The sequence below is a fragment of the Protobothrops mucrosquamatus genome, unplaced genomic scaffold, assembly GCF_001527695.2.
Source record: "Protobothrops mucrosquamatus isolate PMUCROS unplaced genomic scaffold, P.Mucros_1.0 scaffold1399, whole genome shotgun sequence".
Classification (NCBI taxonomy): domain Eukaryota; kingdom Metazoa; phylum Chordata; class Lepidosauria; order Squamata; family Viperidae; genus Protobothrops; species Protobothrops mucrosquamatus.
Genome location: NW_015387584.1, coordinates 48,498 through 71,491, shown reverse-complemented (window position 1 = coordinate 71,491; position 22,994 = coordinate 48,498). Strand labels below are relative to the sequence as shown.

General features: G+C 37.9%; 1 protein-coding gene across 1 annotated transcript; it reads left to right on the top strand.

Moving 5' to 3' along the window:
• Nucleotides 1-364: 364 nt before the first annotated feature.
• On the top strand, nucleotides 365-22,702 carry TKFC (triokinase and FMN cyclase). The gene is made up of 17 exons (XM_015821777.1): nucleotides 365-544; nucleotides 5,189-5,378; nucleotides 5,557-5,667; nucleotides 5,744-5,925; nucleotides 7,633-7,711; nucleotides 10,039-10,128; nucleotides 11,602-11,636; nucleotides 11,709-11,793; nucleotides 12,622-12,711; nucleotides 14,746-14,862; nucleotides 15,235-15,354; nucleotides 16,562-16,699; nucleotides 17,897-18,003; nucleotides 18,969-19,072; nucleotides 19,448-19,481; nucleotides 21,460-21,549; nucleotides 22,045-22,702. Exons 1-17 carry the CDS (start codon nucleotides 539-541, stop codon nucleotides 22,201-22,203), a joined length of 1,737 nt encoding a protein of 578 aa, XP_015677263.1. The 5' UTR covers nucleotides 365-538; the 3' UTR covers nucleotides 22,204-22,702.
• Nucleotides 22,703-22,994: the final 292 nt, after the last annotated feature.

Here is a 22,994-nt window from a genome sequence, read left to right as displayed (position 1 = left end):
CGCCGAGAGGACCTTTGTACCAGCGCGAGAGTGCCCTCTTCCGGCCCGAACGGAGTAAGCGACTTTTGGAGGACGGATGTTTGCCCTTATGCCATGCGCGTGCGCACACGCACGCACCTACCAAAACCCGTTTATTATGTGAGCGAGTTGGAGGGGAGGGGAGGGGGGGGCAAAATGCTCATAATATGTCAACGCGTCGTCCTTTGGGCTCCAGCTCTCCTGTTCCTTCCTTAGCGGTGCGTCGCCTTATTCCGAGTGCGTGCGCGACGCGGCGACCCCCCCACGGCCAACTGCCAGAGCTCGCGCTGTGCTCTACCAATGAGCTTCTTCCTTGGAAGGCGCGCGCGCGCGTGCGTGTGTTTCAGACTCTGGCCCAGCGCAACATTTGCATTCCTGGTCAAAAGTCCGTGGAGGGTCCTCGTGAGCTCGGCTCGGCCTCCTCTTCGATCCGTTCTGTCGGAAAGGGTGGACTAAAAGGTGGCTCTTATTGTGGCGCCCGGGTAGTTTGCTGGCTTCTAGAACTGAAACTTGGGACATCATGCAGGTGAGACCTGATATTTTGGGGTGAAGGAGAAGACGGGGATGCTAAAACATATGGAGCAGTGTTTCTCAACCTTGACAATTTTAAGGCATGTGGACTTCAACTCCCAGAATTCCACAGCCAGCATTGCTGGCTGTGGAATTCTGGGAGTTGAAGTCCACATGCCTTAAAATTGTCAAGGTTGAGAAACACTGATATGGAGGCTAAAACATACGAAGAACTGTGAACTGGGTATGTCTAGTCTAGTGAACTGGGTATGTCTAGTCTAGTGAAAAGAAGGAACTGGGTATGTCTAGTCTAGTGAAAAGAAGGACTTGGTGGGGGGGGATGACATGATAGCTGTATTCCAATATTTGAGGAGGGTCAACCTGTTTTCCAAAGCACCAGAAGGTAAGATGAGGAACAGTGGATGGAAACTAATCAAAGAGAGAAGCAAGCTAGAACTAAGGAGAAGTTTCCTAACCGTGAGAGCAATCAACCAGTGGAACAGCTTGCCTTCAGAAGTTGTGGGTGCTCCACCCCTGGAGGCTTTTAAGAAGAGACTGGACAGCCACTTGTCTGGAAAGGTACAGGGTCTCCTGCTTGAGCAGAGAGTTGGAATAGAAGACCTCTAAGACCTCCCTTCCAACTCTGTTTATTATTCTATGCTTTAGTCCAGGAATTCTCAATCTTCTTTTGCTCATGGTCCCCTTCTGAGCCTCATCACCTCTGGACCCCTTTCTTAGCATTAGTATAAAAAAGACTTCGCTATCTGAATTATCTCATATTTGGCCCCTAGAAAAATGACATGGCTCCCCTGGAGTCAACTGGCCCATGTTGAGAACCATGCTTTAGCAAGTCTTTCCTTGGAGTAGTGTATAAATTAAAATGCTAGAAGTATTAGAATTACTTGAAATCCAGCTCATCTGGTGCTCTCGATGGATAAGTTGGTACTTGAATTTCTGGCTGTTTCCAATACAGTATTCTGCTTTGTCTACTCTTCCAATATTAATGAAAATGTTTGTAGCAGTTATTCTTAACTGTTAAAACTGCAAAACAATAAGGAAACTGGCAGCGAGAGGCAATATTAAAGCAATTAGAAGATGACAGATAGAAAACAAATGAGAAGACCTAAAAAGGTAAAATAAAAACGGAATGAAGCAAGGTGGGGCTGACCATACAATGAACAGGAAGATACAATATTGCAACAATTTGTTGTCAGTCTCACGTTATGTATAAACATTAACCAACAATTACAAAACATTTGGAAGATCTGTAACACAAGAACAGAATACCATTATCAGTGATTATCCAAGTCGTATGTTTGCTTGAATAATAGCATTTTGACCAGTTGTATAAAAGTAATCAAAAAAACCACATGCTTCACATCTGTTATAAAATTTAGGACACATTTTGTAATTTTTTTTAAACTGCAACTGTGACCATATGAAATACTTGACATTATCAGAATGGAGCTCTATATCCTCCCTTATTGCCAAATTACCAGCCAGCAGGAAAACATTCAACAATCACTCTCCTTAAAATGACTACGAAGGAGATGAGTTAGGGACAACACTAGGACACTGTGTTTAGCCATCTATCAAATTAGTTCTGGTTTTGTATGGGTGCATTCAAAGGAAGTCTGACTATCATCTGACATTGAATAGCACAATAATGCTAAACCCATGCCTGAAATAGTCAGATGATTAGCTGATAAATAGGCTGCTTTTGGACACAGGTCTGGCACTATTCCAGTCGAATACCAAAGCTGTTTTCAAATCAACCTAACAATTGAAAATGTGAAGAGGATTGTGCCATGAAGCAGCCATAAGACAAAAACAGCTCACTCCATGCAATTCCTACACTGACATCACCAGTCAGTTGCTGTTCACAATGGTCCACTTTTTGGAGCCAGAAAATAGCTTGGAGACCAGGAGATACAGAGTGAGGACTCAGATTTGAAAACTAGATCCTTCAGCCGTTCAAAGCAGATTGATCCTGGGAGACATTGCTCAGGAAACAAAGGGGAGAGCTTATGCTGGGCGATCTCATCCCCTAGAGGTCTGCAACCCCAACTAAATCATTAGCAAAGTGCATCAAATTGCACCCATTGCAAAACTGGCATGGCTTGTTGCCAGCGTAAAAAGGCAAACACTACAGAATAACTAAAACCATTTAATCTGCCTAAATGATGCATTGGGGACCAGATGAACATCTGTAATGTCATAGGCAACGGAGGAAAAAGTTGTTGGATCAACAGTATAGATATACAACACTGCTGTGGCTGGATTTACATTTTCCATGTTTGTTAACTGGACTCGTACACCATTACATAATTATGGTTTCTATAGTACAGTAGCTGAGACCATATGACTTTCTATATACCAAAACCAAAAGCCCACATTATGACATAGCATGATAGGCATACTATCAGCCTTTTAAGTTGGCCAGGTCAGGAAAGAGACTCACTAGGACTACTATAAAGTCCTTGTGTTTAAGAATAGAATCTTGAAAACCTGACAAAGATTCTCCTCCCCTCCATTCCATCTTATACCAAAGAGAATCAAGGCAGAATAAACATGACTTTTCTTTCCCCCTCCCTTTTCAGACCAAGCTAATATTTATGTGATAGCTGCTAAATACTTTCTTCAAAGCTGTCTCTGTACTAATTTATAGCTACATGCATTGTTTCTAGTGTGTGCATAAATTGTGAAATATTTTCTGTACAAAAATGTGTTTCAAACATTCTGCTGATCTAGATAGAGAGTAATTCAGTAGAACCAGAACATTTTGACTGCCCTGGATTTTAGTCAAGACAAAATCCAGAGTTATTAAGCAGGGCAAGACTGGTGAACCTTGTATCTTACTCTTCAACACAGCCTATGTGTCCATCAGCCCAATAATTTTCCTAACTCCTTCATTTTCCACCTAGCCATTGCAATCATTGCCTTCAGTTTCAAGTATGGCAACATTTGTCCCTCCCCATCCCACCATCTTTGGATGTACCATGCTTGTAGCTAAAATATTGGTGGCTAAGGGAAGAAGAAAAGTGCTGGGAAGGCTAATAGGCAGTGGGCTAGTTGGATATGCTGTGTTTATGACATTGGCAGTGGCTTTTTCCTATTCTCTGTGAAGCATCTGTATTACAATAATAGTAGTTTGAATCTGTTTCCACTCCAACACTTGAATTTTAGTTCAGAAACAGATCATCCAAACCTACCTGTCTCATGCACAGAACCCTTTGCATATCAGTATTTGTTTTTCCTTAAAAGCATTTAAGTTAATGACTAAACGAAGCATATTTCTCAACCTTGATGAACCTAGAGCTTGTTAGGGATAAGAAAAAGTTTGATAAATGTTATATAGAGCTATCATAGAATAACACTAGTAAAGTCAGTCTGTTCCAATAGGCAATATGCCTGATTACCCAGAGGCAGTTTGTTGACATAGGTTAGAAATGCATTTAATTGTTTCAGTTGCACAGAATATCATGCAATTATGGCACGGTATGATCTGCCACTATTCTAGTGGCAAAAAGCAGTTATCGCCCCTTCCAATAATCACAGGTTACTTACCAATCAACAGTTGGCAGGCTGCAGGATACTACCTTGCAGGAGAACAAAATAATTGTATTTTAGCCTCTATTGGCAACTCTATAATTTTGAGAGCCTTTGTGAGTGGAAATAGTAGGCTTTCTTTTTACTTTCAGTAAAAATATCAAATTGCATTTCATTAAAAAGAGAATTGAACTGAAATAATTGTGAGGTGGAATTCTGTGGGTAGTTCTTTCACCATATCTTGCACAGCAGGAAAATATAGAGGAGAATGTTTGGGAAGTTAAAGCAGCGCTGTCTAAAAGAAAAGATTGCAGTGTTAAGGGATATTAGTTTAAAATGAAGGTGAATGAGATAAAATAATAAGTAGTATTGAAAATGGGATAGAAATAATAGTTTCTCTCTCTCAAAAGACTAGACTTTAAATAATCCATTATAATGAATGCAGAAAGTTCTAGTTATTAAAAATGCAGTATTAATTTAAAAATGTAGAATTAAATTGTGGATTTGCTGTAATCAGGTAGTATGATGGCCAGCATTGTAACCATTTTAAAATAGGACTAGGCAAGTTTATTGAGAAGAGAATAATTTGTCTTGATGGCTACTGGCTACCTCCTGAATGTCAGACTATGTGCTTTACCAGCTACCAGTATCAGAAGAATTCTAATCATCTGTGTTCATGAGCTTCTGATATATCTCTGCTTGGATTTATGGATATAGAATGTTGTACCTTGTGTTCTTATAAATGCAATTATCTTGAATGTGAGGAAGAGAAGCCTTGTTGGATATTTGTGATTATTGTGGAATCCATGTTGACATGGACGTGTGCAGAATCAAACACCTCTTCTTCATACCATGCCTATGGATAGTCCCTAAGATCGTGACTGAATTCAAATTCAAGTGATAAAATATCTGATTTTTTTTCTATCCTGAAATAATTTCCAAGGTTTATGTGTGTGTATTAATAAGCAGCTGTGTAATGTTTTGTTTTTAGTAGTTCAAAGGAGAATCATGATTCATTTTGACATCTAAATAAATGCTTTAATATTTAAAGCTGCTACACATTTGGAATTGGAAAAATATATGTGAATTCTTTTATGTCTCATTCTTTTAGGGTTCAAAGAAACTAGTGAACACAATTCTGAGTTGTGCAGATGACTCATTGGCTGGAATAGTGGCATGCAATCCTAATCTTCAGCTTCTAAATGGACACAGAGTGGCACTACGTTCTGATTTAGAGAATATAGAGGGCAAAGTTGCACTTATTTCTGGAGGTGGATCAGGGCATGAGCCTGCACATGCAGGTTAGTAGGATGGGGTTCTGGAAAGTTTTTCAATCTTGAATACAAAAAGGTAAGGTCTTGGACTGGGATTCATTTGGCTGATTTATGTTGAGTCATCAATAGACTCATAGAAAAATCAAGATATGAGATACTCCCAAGTGTAGATATGATGCCATCCTGTCTTATCATTTTTCCACAGGATACATTGGAAGAGGAATGCTCACTGCAGTGGTCGCTGGTCCAGTATTCACTTCCCCTGCAGTGGGTAGCATTTTAGCAGCAATTCGGACCGTGAAACAAGCTGGAGCAGGTATGGTAGCATTTTGGGTGGACTGACATCCCATCTGGATAAGGATCAGAAGACAATTTAATTCTTTCTTTTATAGTTGGGACGTTACTAATAGTGAAGAACTATACAGGAGACCGCCTGAATTTTGGGCTGGCATTGGAACAGGCACAGGCAGAAGAGATCTCTGTGCAGATGGTTATAATTGGTGATGACACTGCCTTTGCCACCAAGAAGAAGGCTGGCAGGAGAGGTCTATGTGGCACAGTGCTTGTACATAAGGTAAGTGTCGTCCATCTTTAATCAGAACGCAAATGTTGTCGTTGGCTATGCTTTCATTGTACAAGAGCCATCTCAAACTACACATTCTATTGAAAACTGTTAGATAATGCCAAGTACTTTGTCTTATTTGTGCTTGCTATTCATTGAATGCAGTCTTTCAGCATCAGTATTTGGTGACAGGCCACTAAGTTTAGTTTTGAGAATATGGAGAAAACTTTGTAAACTTCTGTGTAGATTTAAAGATAGAGACTATTCAGAAAATATACATAAAACATTTTTAATTTGATTGTTTCTGCTGATGTTTCTTATGGTTACAAAAATTCATACATTTTTAGCACAGACTTTCTTATTTTTAATTTATTAAAGTATTTGGAAAAACAGAATAATGACTACAGAAAAAAGAAAAGTAATGGATAAAGAAATAAATTATCAGTAAATAAACAGTTGTACAATTGTTGTGACATTTAAAATACAGTATTTCATTAATTGTATGTAACTGAGTATATCATAACATTTAAAAGATTATATCATATCATGTAAAAAGATGTTGAGACTCTAGAAAGAGTACAGAGAAGAGCAACAGAGATGATTAAGGGACTGGAGGCTAAAACATATAAGGAACGGTTGCTGGAATTGGGTATGTCTAGTTTAATGAAGAGAAGGATGAGGGGGGACATGATAGCAGTGTTCCAATATCTCAGGGGCTGCCACAAAGAAGAGGGAGTCAAGCTATTCTCCAAAGCACCTGAAGGCAGGTCAAGAAGCTATAAATGCTCCAACCCTGTAAGTTTTTAAGAAGAGACTGGACAGCCATTTGTCTGAAATGGTATAGGGTTTCCTGCCTGAAAAGGGGGTTGGACTAGAATAGATGACCTCCCAGGTCCCTTCCAACATCATCATCATCATTGTTGTTGTTGTTGTTGTTATAATTGAAAATCTGAAAACAGGATATTACTATAACCAACTATTATTACTTTGAAGATAAATGCACATAATCATATAATTTTTTTTAAAAATCATGTGGTTTTCTAGTAATGTTTTATTTAGTTTTATATTTCATCTACTTTTTTATGAGCTCTTTTTTGTCTGAATAAAACTTCTTCATAACATACATATACACATCATGCTATTTCCTTTCAACATTGTACAAAGCACAGAAAAAGTAACAAGTAATAAGCAATGAAATTGGAGACAAGATACATTGGAAAGGAAAAAGAAAATTTAATTTAATTGCACTAATTACTTTTTTACATTTTAAAACAACTTTAAAAATTATAATGGGTTTTTGCTATATATTAAATTACAATTCTGCACATATGTAATAGGAAAAAGGTTTTATGAATTTAATGTATTATTTATTTATTTCAAATTACATTGAGACAGTCCCAAGGGGCAATATGTGGAAGTAAAGCCCATTAAATAAATCCATTTTTTTAAACAAATGTAATCCTTAAAAGACAGCATTCTATCTTGGAATTATTAAATTTTTAGACTACAAATTATTATATTCTTGTGTAGAGATTTCAAATAAGTTCTAGCAGATGGTACTTTCACTGAATCACAGCCTAACACTTTATTCACAAACATTTTCCTTCCTTTTTAAAAGAGAAGCATCACATACTCTTTTGGGTACAGAATTGAATTGTGACATGTTACAATCATTATGTTTGGGGGATCCATGTAATATTTTTTCCTGTTTATATTTAGGTGGCTGGAGCGTTGGCTGAGGCAGGTATCGGTCTGAATGAAATTGTTCGTAGAATTACTGCTATTGTAGGAGCAATGGGTACGTGTTCACTTCCCTTTTCTAGAATAAGTCTCTGGACTGAATGTAAATCATCCATCCATCCATCCAGCTAGCTAGCTAGCTATCTGAATATGTGTGTATCAAGAGACGCCAAAAACTTCCCATGCTGCTATATTCTGAACCAGCTATAGCCTCCAAATGATCTTCAAGGGTAGCTCCAACCCTGCCTGACACCCAGTGACTCTGGGTAGTACATATAAATCTAGAGAGTGTGTTGCAATAATTCAAGCAGGAGGTTACCAATACTTAAATCACCATGATCAAGGCCTCCAAAAATGGGTGCAACTGTTAACAAGACAAACCTGTGCAAAAGCTCCATTAGCCATAGCTGCCACATGTTTTTCAAGCAGGAACCATAAGTCCAAAAGTATTTCCAAACTGCATACTAGCTCTAACTGGGGAAGTACACCCACGGACAGGGTTAAATATGGAAAATCTCCAAAACTCGATGGCCTTAAAAACACAGCTGCTCAATCTTGCCAAGGTTGACCCAAAGCCCATTCTCCCTCATTCAGTCCCTCTCAGCCTCCAGGCATCAAAAGAGGACATCAGTGGCATTGCTTGTCAGTCTAAAGCAGAAACTAAAGCAAACTGATGATACTGCACCCCATATTGACAGATGATCTCCCCAGTGGCTTCACTTAGATTTAAATAGAAGTGGGCAGAGAATAGAATTTGAGACACCCCATAAAGTGGGGGCTTCCAGTTCAAGCTGTTCTTTTTTGTAAACATCAAGTGGAGAAAGGAAGAGAACTATCGTAATGCAGTGCCTAGCACTCCTAATCTCCTAAATCAGCCCTGAAGGATAGCATGATCTACGGCACTGAAGGTAACTGAGAGACCAAGGAGGACCAGGATGGATGGCCTATCTCCATCTCTAGCCTGCCAAAGGTTATTGACATGTCCAATCAATGCCATCTCAGTACTATGGTCAAATATGAATCCTGACTGAAAGAGGCCCAGATAATCTTCTTATTCCAGAGCTTTCCAGAATGATAAGACAGCTTCCTTCACAAAAACCTTCCCTCAAAAGGAAGATTGGATACAGGACAGAAACTGCCCACATCTATTGGATCAGTGATGGCTTCTTAAGGATGGGATAGACAATCACCTCTTTCACTATACATGGAACCACTACCATCTGGACCCAGCTGTCTAATACTTCCCAGGAGAGCTAAATCAGTCAGGAGAGACAAGAATCTTAACATTCAGATAGCTAAATTCACAGCACCAAAGCCCTGTCTATACAATATTAACAGGGCAAATGGTCAAATTCTGCCCAGGTAACTAGGCAAGATTCCAGTTCCAAGTGAATCCAAATGACTTTATCCAGTGGATAGTAAGAGCAATCCTCACAGTGCCAACTGAAAGTATTCCCATGGTCCCTCCTTATCTAGGTGGGATTGGGTTGCCCTAAGTGGGGACGTGATTGCAGATGCTATACCATAAGGAGAGCTATAACTACATTCAATTGCCCTTATTGCCACAAAGGGAGGGCTGGTGCAGGCCGTAAGTTCGGGGAGCCCAGAGGAGGGCCACCACTGGCCATCCATGATTTGGGAACGGATCTGGGACAGGCTGTGCATGCTGCAAGAAGGCCCAAGGGGTGGAGGGCACAGCACAAGGGCAGGAAGACCAGACAAAATTACCAAAACAACATGTGACTTTCCCTGCCCCATTGACTTTGTGGGATGCCAGCAGGGAAAGTTGCAAATAGCATTCAGATGACCATGGGATGCTGCAATTCTCATAAGTGCAAGCCAATTGCCAAGCACTTCAATCACAAGCACAGGACCTCAGGGGTGAGCAACAGTCAAGGATTGTACCATCATTCATCACCGTTACAATTTTCAACAGTTGCTGACTGAATAATTGATAAGCAAGGGTAATGTGTAGAAGTAGAAATTGGAATGAGGAAATAACCCACTCCAGATTTTTAAATTCCAGCTACAAATCTAATTCATTAAAAGATGACTTTAGGTTAGTCATAATCTCTTAGATTTAGGTTCTCTGACTGGGCTTATGAGAAACCTATGGAATGTAAATATTATGCATATCTTTTCTTAGATGAATAGACAAAAGCAATAATACATTTTGTTAAAAGATATACTTGATATTGTAATATGAATAGTATTTATTCAACTATGGCGTTTTTCCTAATTCCATGCTACACAGTGAAATTACTGTTTGGAATTCTGTATCATATTCCAACACGATAAGTAAGTTTGTTAATCTATTTTCTTACTTGATGCTGAATGCTATCTGGTATAGCTGCATTTTTCTTTTTATATATTTTATTTGCATAGGCACTCTTGGGATAAGTCTGTCCCCCTGCAGTGTCCCGGGATCCAGATCCACCTTCCAGCTTGCAGATGATGAATTTGAACTGGGTTTAGGTAAGAATGTATATATCACTTTTGTCTATCCCCTTCTTTAGAATGGCATCATGAATGCAGTCTCTTTGGGAATGTTTCCAATTTTGAGTTGAAATTATGTCTTTGCATGCCTGTTATCAGATGTAGTTAGTTGTAATGAATGTATTATTGATGGGATGATGTGGTTATTACTCTCACTTCTATAGTATAAATTGCTTTGAGGTTAAACTGATGTGTCAACAGAAATTGAACAGTTTTTTTCCAGATAAATTTAACTTCTAAGATTTCCTTAACTACAACAAGTGAAGTTAGTAAAGCATTCATGAGAGATTTCTTTAATACCAAACAGAAAGAAAGCTGTCCAAAAGCAGAAAAATATATTGTTGAATGATTTTAAATAATTAGAAATAAGTAAGAAACTAACTCCAATTTTGAATATAGATCAAAAGATAAAAGTCATACAGAACCAGTTTTATTTAGTAGAAATAAATATACCTTACAAAAAGGTTAACTGTACTAGACAAAATGTTTTTGAAAATATTTTGAAAAAAGCAAGAAGCAAGCCAAATTGTTAGCTTATCAGTTATGGACAGACTAATACAAGAGTTATTATTTCTATCTGGGACAAAACCAAATATATTTCAGTTTGTCAATTATTATAAATGATACAATGAACATTTTTAAGATGGATAACAAACTCTTATGACAATCCTTATAAATGTTAAATGTTTTTTAACTGGATATTTTCAGATCAAATTATTTTATTCTGAAAAGATTTATGATATTAAACATAATATTAGACCTATTCTAAATATTATTGATAAGGATCAGAAAAACTAAAACTTGGCCATGATTTTTCTTGATGCTGAAAAAACTCTGACAATTTGGAATAGACATTTTTGTTTGCAATTCTTAAAATTTAAACTTCTTTATTTTTGTTATGAAGATACAGAGTATTTACAAAGTACAAAAAGCTAAAAAATAGATTAAGATTGTACACATGGAATTTGCATATCTAAAATCTGGGTTTAAGAGTTTATAATTTAACTTGATATATAATCTTTGGTGTTGTCTTAGTGTATTGTTTATCACTGTTTTTTATGCCTTTTTAATTATTTGAATTGTATTAACAAAGTAATTTTAGTCAAGTTTGTTTCATTTGAAAATTGAAATGAAATATGTTATGCCGTTATAAGCTTTTAATTGTGTCTGAGAATATTTTAGTTACATGATCCAGATTTCAGGACTATCTGCTCATGTCAATATGTGATTCTTTATTTGTATTTCCCATTTTCTGTACTATTTTCAATGCATTTGTATTTGTTTTATCAATATCCTACTCTTTTTAAAATATATAATTTTTAAAATCTGCTGGTGATGGTATAAATACAAAAAAATTCTAATGTTTAATGCAAGAGTGGTTAGGATTTTGTTATTAATGTTATTTTTGTTAGTTAAAAAAGAATAACTAAAGATACTTTGTTTTATCTGCAGGAATCCATGGTGAAGCAGGTGTGCGCAGAATGAAGGTAAGTTGACTATGACCCATTTTACATGCCTAGAAGTGTAAACTTGTCCACTAACATCTGTCATTTTCACAGATGGCAACAGCAGATCAGATAGTCAACATAATGCTGGATCACATGACCAACCCTTCCAATGCCTCTCATGTACAACTTAGGCCTAGTGAGTAACTTTGGACTGACATACCTATTATTCCCCAAAGTTCTCAAAGGATACTGGTAACTATTTTGGTGTATTTTTTGTGAATTTACTACAGATATTCCTTGACTTACAGGAATTTAAGAAATTCTGCAGCCGGGAATTTCTATTATATGTTACCATACCAATAAAGGATGTAGCTCAGGGTTGAAATGAGGGGTGCTTGGTGCTCTCTGAGCTTGCTTGTTTTCTTGCAGACATTTCATTACTCAAGCCAGGTAACATCATCAGTGCTCATAAAGAGTCCATATGTCACCATGGTTGTAAATCGAGGCACCCACATGAATGAACTGATTTTATGACATTTTTTGTGGCAGTTATTAAATAAACACCGTTGTCATTAAGCAAACACTGTGGTCATTAAGCAAGCCCATTGTCCACAATGTCTGTTTTGGAACGGAAGTAAACACTAGTTTCTGACACAAAAAATGTCATACAAGATGCATTGAATGCTGCAAATGGCCATAAATGTGAGCCAGTTGTCAAGAGCCCAGATGTGATCACATGACTGTGGGGGGGGGGAAGGGATTGAAACTTTTAATTGGGATTATAAGTATCTTTGGGTGTGTTCACTGTACCTTCAAAGTGAACATTCATAAGTCAAGGATTACCTGTATGTGCCTGGAATCCTAGGGGCATTTAGATTGTTGTGACTATTACCATTACTACAAGTACGAATCTAGTGTACTTAAAACATCCTTTGTGTATTGATATTTGCAGATTACATTTATATTAGACTTCCAGGCCATAGAAACACCTTTCAATTTTACCAATGTTTGCTTTGGCTTTCAGAGGCTTCTGTGGTCTTGGTAGTGAACAACCTGGGTGGATTGTCCTATCTTGAGTTGAATATAGTAGCTGGGTCTGCTGTTTGTTCTCTTGGTAAGTTTTTATTATTGTTATTATTGAAAGTAGGGTAAAGGAAAACAAACATCCAGTTACCAGCAAAGTATTCACGCCTTTGAATGCATTGCATATCTCCATTTTAATTACTTGGGGTTAAACTCATTGTCATATAAACAGCCAAGATCTTTTGGCTACATTTATTAACCTAACATGTATGTAAGATTTAATTTAATAAATACACAAATCTTATTTTGAAATAGCTAGACAACATGTGCTCTGTTGGGTCATCATTTCAGAGATATTTCCTTACCAGATTCCTCAATATTTTCAACAAGGACTTCTAGTGAATTCCCTTAATTGGAAAAATTGGGATACAGTCAGAGATACAGTGTATCTGTCTTGAAAATAGCCCATACTAAACTATATAACACAGTCAAACATCAGCACAGGAAATATTTAATGACATTTTATTATATCATAAACTACTTTATGGTAATGTTTATGTCATAACATGATTTATAAAATTTGCCAGATTTCAATTCCATGGGAGTCATGGGTCCCGGATTTTGGACACATTCTCTGAATCAACCCATTTGAGGCATCTTAGTTCAAACCGTTTTGTCCTATGGTACACCGTTTTGCCCCATTAAAGGTTACAGGAATCATAATTTTAGTAGCATATAGTTAATGTTGATAGGAATTAAAACATAACCTGGGTAGAAACTGGGATTCAGCTGCATCATAAATCAACCCATAATGTTTGGATCAGCATGACAACTGGAATACTATAAAAGCTGTTTCGAGGCAAATAGTTGACTTATCTACAGTATATGGAGGAAGGGGGAAAATGCACAGTAACTGTTATTCTGGCCCAGGGGTTAGTTATATTCCCAAGGCAGCAGTCCTTGAAACCAGCAAACTATTCATCAAACTGTCTTTAACAGAAACATTATTGGATGCTTTCCCACCAAAACTCATATCCTACTGTACTACAATAAAAGTAGACATCTTTCATTGGTGTGGGGATAGAAACTCATCCTCCCAACTTGCAAAAGGCTATTCAATTAAGTGTTGATTACCAGGAAGGGGGGAGCTGAAATTTTGCTCTGGGTTTTGTTTTGGGTGTTTTTTTGTGGGGGGGGGAGGCTTTTTGGTTCCATTTGGCAGGAAATTAAGAGTAAGAAAGGGTAAGGCTTGTGTCCTGTGACTTTATTCCCAATTTTATTTTCATGTATTTGTACTTGAAAATCACACCACCAAATTTCAGGTTTACCATTGCGAGATTCTCCGCTTCTTTTTTTAAAAAAAAGTATTCTAGAACTTTTTAAATTTTAAGAATTTTCATGTCTAATTTGTAGACAATGTTTTGCATACCTGTACATTACTTTTCTCTTCCATACTACCCTGATACTTTTATCTAATGATACCATGTTTACTTGTTTTTTTTGTCTAAAAATGCTTTGATGATAATCTGTGTTAATTTACATTCATCTCTGTCTGATAGGAATTTTGTATATTCATAACGAATTGATGTTTGTAACTTGAATTCACTCTTGAAAAAGAAATAACAAAAAAAGCACAAGTTCTTCATGGGGGATCTTGGTAGTGGGTTGTTGTTTTTTTTAAATTCCATTAGTAAATAGGCCTGACAAGGATATTGCCCTGCCTCAAGTAGGAGTACTTCTATTTGGGAAAGGAGATAAAAATTAGAGGCTCAGGATCACATGAAAGGGGAAAGAATTATTGATGCAGTCCTGATACCTCCAGGCTGTTCTAGAGGCCCCACAACCCTCCTTATTTTCTGGAGATGAAGGTGAGGGAGGCATTTCTAAAAAATAAAACACTCCATTTCCTCTTGTTGTAGTGACATCACTTTGGAAATTTTATGGACTAGTTTCTTTACTTTTCAGTTGCTTATACTGTATATGATTAACCTTCTCATATTAAAATGGATATAATTTTCATTTTTTCTTAATCTGGTTCATTCATGACAGTTACTTCTTTTTCCTTCTCATTTTGGTTTGTTCACCCTGAAGAATGCTTCAAGTTTTCCTTGCTTCATCATTGCAGAGAGCAGAGGTTTTCACGTTGCCCGGACTTATGTTGGCTCCTTTATGACTGCATTGGAAATGGCAGGTGTCTCCCTTACCCTTCTCCAGGTGGATGAAGAACTCTTGATCCTCCTTGGTAATTTTCTCAGATGTTGGTTTCCTTCCCACTGCTTTAGTGGGGAAAGTAAATTGTGAGTTAATTGATCAGAATATATCTGTGGAGCCATCACTTCAGAATGGTATTTTTGACATTTGGGGCATGCACAATGCAGATACATAACTAGCATGTCCAATGGTTGTACTGTATCTTTTTATTTTAAATAGTATCTTAGCTAGCTCTCCACTTCTATTACGCTGGATTTGATTATTTGGGGATTGTTCCCAGATATGTTTCTATTTTACATAGAAAAAAAACTGGTGAGAATTCTCAACAATTCATTTGTTTATGTTCTTTTGTGAATGTGAAATTATCTTCAGCTGTTGTCCACAATTATATTTCAATTCCTAGATTCAGATACTACAGCTATTGCCTGGTTAAAACCTGCCAGAATGTCTGTGACAAGACAGAAAATACAGATGGTAGTACCCAAAGTGTGTTCTAAGGAAGAAGAGCCTGACCCAGCAAAAGGTACAGTCTGAAATATCTTATTATAGCTACAATGGAATTTCTGCTATGCTGGGTTCATGTCATCAACTGAGACTGATCCAGGCTTCCAGGTAACGGTAGAGACAGAGAGTGGGAATAAAAAATCTGAGGCACCACTATATCATGATTGGACAAATAGAATTTAATCGAGGATATCAATGCAAGTCAGTAAGACTTGCATTGAGTTCTGTTCTCTTTTCCATCTTTGCTTGAGCCTAGCCCTCCAATATTTTTGTGACATAGTAGAACAGACGGATTACATGTATATTAGTTTCTGGGACAATAGAGAATTGCCAGAGCACTTTTCTTGTATCTCTCTGGTTCCAGTGCTCTGGTTGAATGAGTTTTGTTTTTGTTTAAATACACCACATTTTCTTTTCAAAAGAATTGCAATTCTATCTAAAGAGCATAAGGCTGATATCCAAATCTCCAACTGATCCTCACTCTGCAGAGGGAATTACAATGAAAGGGAAGGGAAAAAAGATAGTCTGCGATTTTTTACTTCTGTGGGAAGAAGAGAGCCAAAAGCAGATTCAAGTTTGCCAGTGTTCTACAAATTGCAGCATTTTAAAGTGAAGCTGATTTAAGATAAGGAAACGCCCTTTCAGAAACTATGCCAAAGCAATCAAATTAATTCTTCCCATTAAAGAATAAGGTTTGAAATTGGGTTTGGGGTTTTGGTGTGTCATTGTTGATTTCCAACGTAACAGTTATTTACTAAATTGTAAAGTTGTTGTTTTATTTGATATCTAGATTAACAGTTATTAAAAATAATATTTATTTCTTGCCTAACTCTAATTCCAATGAAATAGTTTTTTTATATAGGTCAGTCACACAAATTCATTTTATCATTTTAGGTGGCTGCAGTATTGCAAAACTTGAGAATTATAGAACAAACACGCAGAATATTCATTTCAAACACAATAATTTTTTACAAAAGTTTTATTTTTTCATCATTCACCGAGTAAATAAGTTATGAATCATCCAGTACAGACTTAAATTTCTTTAATAACTTTCTGATAAAGTGATTGGTTTTGGTTAAGTGATCTGTGTAGTTAGATCTTATCTTTTTATGCATATATTCACAAGAAACAGAGATGAATACCAGCATTGATACTTATGTAAGGTGGCGTGTATGAAACTTTACCATTATTGCAAGAAAATAACTAATAGTTTCCATTCCCTTTAGTGCCATCTTCTCCTCACATGAGATTGATTCTGGAGTGTGTGTGCTCTAAAATGCTTAGCCTACAGGAGCAACTCAATGAACTTGACCGTGCTGCAGGTGATGGAGATTGTGGCAGCACACATGCACAGGCTGCCATTGGTTAGTTTTCTCATCAACCCTGACCTCTATAAATTCTTTTCTGAATCTGTTGCTAAATGAATCCTCAAGTGTGCCAGTATTTGAATACAAACTGGGATGAAAAGGGCAATGGAAAGTTTCCTACTTCTGGAGTGGTTTTGTATCTTTTCTCCTGGTGCTATAAATTACCATACCAAATCATGGATGTCAGGACAGCTGTATTGTAAATCTGCTAAGTTTCCTGTTTAATAACCGTTCTTGGAACTTGTTGCTTAAAAATAGGGAATTTTAAAAAATTAAAATTAAAAAAATATAAAATGAACGCCAGCTAGATCAGGGCTTTTCAACCAGTGGTACGGGTACCACCTGTGGTACATTGGCACCTGGCAGGTGGTACGCGACCATCCTAGAAAAGTAGCGGGGGAGGGGAATGAGCTGAACGTCTCTCTGAGCGAGAGACGGCTGGTGCTGCAGGGCTGTCAGGGCTCAGCGGAAGTGCCAGGATCAGTGCTGTTTTCCAGCTGATCGGCACTTCAGGGCAGTCGGCTCAGTGGAAGCACCAGGATCAGCGCCAGGCTCCAGCTGGAGCTCGGCGCTGATCCTGGCGCTTCCACTGAGCCCTGAAGAAGCACCGATCAGCTGGAAAGCAGCACTGATCCTGACGCTTCTGCTGAGCCCAGAAGAAGCGCCGATCAGCTGGAATGTTGCAGCCTCTCCAGGGTCTTGTGATTTACATTCAGATGCTTGGCAACTGATTCATATTTATGATGGTCACAGTGTCCCAGGGTCGTGTGAAGTGACCAAAACCTGCTGCAACCACCCAGCAGACGGGGGGGGGGAATAAAAACCAAATACCCCCCACCCCACCCCCGCTGCCAATCCTCAACAGAAATGCTCAGAACAATGAAAACCTCGGACAGGAGGAAGAGCGCCGCCGGGTGGGCAGGCAGGTGTCTTGCTCGGCTGTGGCTTGGGGGGCACTTTTTTCAGTGCCGTTATAACTTCGAACAGTCACTAAGCGAACTGTTGTAAGTCGAGGACTACCTGCACTTTATCACTTTTTTCCTTTTTTTTTGGTCATCAAGTTTTTGACACCTTGCTAGGCAACTGGTGGTACTCGGATATTGCCATATCCTAAAAGTGGTACAATGGGTGAAAAGGTTGAAAAGCCCTGAGCTAGAGGATTATCAGGTCTAACCATGACTATTGCTTCCTCAGCAATCCAGAATTGGCTAGATGCTAAACCTCTGCCTCAGCGACCTTATCAACTATTCTCTTCACTAGCCAAGTTGCTCCTGGAAAAGATGGGAGGCTCTTCGGGAGCGGTGAGTGTTGGCCAAGTGGATTAGCTGTTAGTTGAAAATGAAAGGCAAATAGAACTACTAGATTTTATGTGTTTAGTCTGGAAGAAAGCAGTTAGAAATTGAGAACAACCTTTTTAAAATTATTAGTTTAATTGACAGTGCCAGACCAAATTTTCTCCAAAAAAAAAAAAAAAAAGCAGCAAGGACCTGAGCAGTACTTGGATGTGAGAACCTCCAGGAAATCCCAAGGTGAATCTCAGTTCAACTGAGAAATTGAAATAACATCTCAAAAGAAGGCAATAGCAAACCACTCTATTTCGTTCTATAATAGAAGTGTACATGGATTTTTTTCAAATTATTAGGAATCAAACTTAACTCACAGGAGAAATTAACCTGTAATTTCTGGATTAAGAAAATATAATCACATAAATGTGAAAATATGCATTTATAATAATGTTGCCTTTTAGGAAAACTGGTAAAAGAATAAAACACTCAGATTTATAGTTGAGTCAAAACATTTAAAAACAATATAGTTAGTTCTAACCATTCAGTCCTGCCCGACTCTTGGTGACTTTATAGGCAAGTGCTCTCCATTCCACCCCTTTGAGTACAGCTTCTTGGATGTTCATCTTTGTATCAGCTTTGATTATATTAAGCCAGCAAGTTCTTTGCTTGCTCTTTCTTCTTGATCTACTAACCATTCCTAGCATCACTGACTTCTCCAATGAATTTGCAAACATGGCATGGCCAAAGTAAATCAGATGTCTAGTTTAGTAGACTGCAATAAAACAATATACTACTTTATAAACTAGAAAAACTGAGGACTTGTTAGATCTACAGATGTTAGGTAGATGGAAGAATGTACGGAACAAGATACTATATCTCGTAATCATGAAATTCTATATGCAATTTTCATATATTTTTTAATTTAAGCCACATAATGTAGAGATCAGCAAATACTTAGAATACATGTATTTTATTTGCAGCTCTATGGATTATTTCTGACAGCAGCTGCTCAGTCTCTACGGACTGACGATGACTTAGCAGCCTGGTCCTTAGCGATGGATGCTGGTATTAATGCTATGATGCGGTGGGTATAACTCTAATTATAGCTGAGGAAATATAAGCAATATATGTTCCTTTATTATTTCATAACATTTCATGTGTTGTCACATCTAAGAGTGGCATCATTTTTACAGAAAGTAAACCAGGACTACTGTGAGGAAATATTATTCACGTGTATGACGTGATCCCAGTCACTTTGTTTCATCATCTTGTTACTATGGCTTTTAGCTCCTCAGTATGGCTTCAGCTCCTCCCCCAAACTTCTGTGTTTTCTATCACTTGTTGAATTGTTTGCATTAAGCAAGGCCAGTTTTTACAAATATGCTATATGAACTACTCAAGGAGTAGCTGTTTACCCACACATTGTAGAAACTATACTAATAAATATTTCCTCTGACAGGTATGGAGGAGCTGCACCTGGAGACAGGACCATGGTAAGAAATTTATCCTAAGTTTGTGTTTAAGTTACTTCTGCTAGTGCCATGATGGCAGCCATATTTTCCTTCTTTCACTAACTGTACTAATTGCGATAATAACATATGTGATGTACTTTATGCTAGTAGAGTAATTGGATCATTTACACTTGGGGAGGCTTTATTGACATTGGGTAGTGGAGATCAGTATTGCAAGATTAGCAATAGCAATAGCACGTAGACTTATATACTACTTCATAGTGCTTTACACTTACAGCACTCTCTGAGAAGTTCACAGAGTCAGCATATTGCCCCCAACAGTCTGGGTCCTCATTTTACCAACTTCAGAAGGATGGAAGACTGAATCAACCTTGAGCCAGTCAGGATTGAATTCCTGGCTGTAAGCAGAATTAGCCTGCAATATTGCATTCTAACCACTGTGCCACCATTTCTCCTTGGAGTGTGCTTAACATTCCAAGGTGAAACTACCCCCCCCCCCCCGCAGGTGTCCTGAACTTAGATCACCTTGCAATTTAACTTTTGTACGGTCAAGACAAAATGAGGCATTTTATTCCTCATTGTTATGACTGTTCCTACAACCTGCAATTAGATTTTCAAAAAAATCATTAGTCTTAATCTGTTTACTAAAACAGCAATTATTAGTTTTATAATTGTTGTCATTGTTGGAGGTAGTGAAGGAAAGAAGGAGCATGGAGGTAAAGAATAAACATTGAAAACTAGTTTGGATGTAAGAAATAGATTTCTGCATAGTTGGGTGGATTTAGAGATGCTTTTGAATTTTTTTTATAGAAAGCTAAGATTTGTAGTTTCTAATAAGTTATCTCTGTTTATTCTACCGATGTGTGTCTTCTTCAGTGCACATGCTTGCTTTTAGTCACACTTTCAGTTTCCCAAGTGCTTTTTTGTTCCATATAAAAGAATAATGTTTGAGTTCTGGTAATATACATCACAAATTTGATGACTTCGAAATATATGGATCACAGTATTTATTCTGCTAATGGATATTTCATAGATTTCCCTGTACTGTTTTTTTCAGTTATATTTTTTGCCGAGATTCTACATGGCAAGATTATATTAAATGTATACATTAAGTGTATACTAAATATTAAATCTCCACGGCCATATGCTATAGTTTTGTAATTATAGCCTCATATAGGTAATTTTACATAAATACAGGAGTCCTTGGATTATGATCATTAATTTGGTGACCATTTAAAGTTACAACAGTGCTGAATGAATGGTAGTTATGACTGGTCCTCAAAGTTCCAACTGTTGCAGTGCTCCCAGAGTTAGGTGATCAAAATTGGGCACTTAGCAGCCCACCTGCAATTATGACCGCAATATGTGCTTCAGCTCCCTACCCATTTTTCCCCATTTCTGCCCTTCAGGCTGCCTTCCACTCTGCCATCTACCTTGCCATCCCAACTGACCTTTAACATCTTCCTCCCACTGCTGCCAAGACAGGTCAAGTCATTTGTGACCTTCCCTATTGGCTTCCACCAAGCAAAGTCAATGGGGAAACTAGCAGGGAAGGTCATAAGGCACTACTACTGCTTTTTCTCCCGCCCACAGCATTTCCTGTACATGTGTGCAACCTTCCCAAGGCCTCCCATGCTCCTTGCCTGGGACTTCCTCTGCTTTGTGCTTTATGACCTGCACAGACCTGGGGTTATGACCAAGTGATATGCTCATATGATATTATGGTTTACAACTACATTGCTTAGCAAAGGCATTCGTGGTCCCGATTGTCATTGTAACCTGAGGACTACTTATACAGCTTTTCCTCTCTCCCCCTTCACTTCCAGTTAGCATTTTCCCTGTCTGTCAGAGCCAGCACTTCCAACTGAAAATGTTTGGAATTTTTCTTACCAATTATAGCAAATCCTGAAGATTTTCTTCAAAGGGTCTGTTCATGTCCAGTAAAGAACAGTAAATCTTGCCACTATTGTTTGTCTAATATTCCTCAACTCTTGCCTAGCTGGATTCACTCTGGGCTGCTGCAAAAGTACTCAAAGCTTTGAAGACACCTAAGGCTGATCTGATGCAGGTTCTGGCCAAGGCTGTAAACGTGAGTTTATTAGCATATATGCAATTCAAAGTTAGTCACTTCTGCCTCGTAAGAGCGAAGATGAAGAACACGCAGTTTACCTTTCTGTTTCTTTATTGGAGAAGTGCTTCTTCAAAGCATAGGAACAGACATGAGGTTAAGTCTTTGGAGCCTTCTGGAAAGGGGAAAGGTCCAGGTTGGACAAAGCATGATTTCAAGGAATTGGCATTCTTTTCAGCCAGCTCCTTGAAAGGAACTGTTTTAAAAGATTCTTCCTTCCTCCAGAGTTGCTCTTTGATAATCAGCTAAAATCCCCAAGCACTTAAAATCGATAATCAAAAACTGTAAGTATTAACGGCATTAGGGTAAAGGCTGTAGCAACAAAAAAAGAGATCTAGACTCCAAATGATGTCTATGTTTACAAACTGAGATGTGAAACTTTTGTGTATTTAGTGTTATAGCTATATAAAGAACAAGTTTGTAGTATACATGTTTATGTTGCTTTTTTTTTTATAGGAGGCAGAGGCTGCTGCTGAATCTACGAAGAATATGGAAGCTGCTGCAGGCAGAGCCAGTTATATCAGCTCAGCTCACCTAGTACAGCCCGATCCTGGTGCTGTAGCAGCTGCAGCCATTCTCCGGGCAGTGCTGGAAGGGTTACAGGCTAAACCATAGTAACGTCATGATATTCTTCCTTAATATAAATCACATTTTAGTACTAGTTTAAATGTCCCATCACTATTCTATCCCTGCTGTGCAGGTCTTACTAAATCCTGGTACCTTTGGAATGACAAGGTTTATTTTAACTTACAAAGCTTTCTTGCACATTATTTGGTATTGTTCTGGAAACGTCATGCTTGAGAACGGAGTTATGTTTATATGTTTGGCTGGGGTCTACGTTTTTTTTCGTGCTTTTTATATTTTGACTGTTACGGAGTCCTCTTTTCAAGTTGTTCATGTTTTTATGTACTGCATTTCTTCGCTGTACACAAGAGGTGTTTTAAGTTTTGCTGAAGCTATGTAGTGGTACATTCAAACAATATTGTAGCAACATAGCTTGAACAGCTAAGTAAAATATATGCAAAGATCTTCTAACTCTAGATACCAGGTGTATAAATATGTCAGAATCTTTATAAAATACTCATAGACCATGACTGTAGTCTAGATATTTTAAAAAAAAAAACCATCTGGAGCTGCTGAACTTAATACATCAACACAGTATACATCTAAAGAGTTGTTGAGCAAAGTGAATGCTATTTCTGTTCCTTGTCTGTTGATTTCACATAGAGATCTCACTGGCCACTGAGAGAAACAAGATTGACTGGTTAAATCCATTCCCTGACCGAGGAGCACAGAGAGCCCCACAATTTCATAAGTGCAATCATCACACTTATTAAACTACCGCATATTTCTTTGCGTGCAATATAGCTTAAATAAATATGGAACAGATCAATCTAACTTAGCTT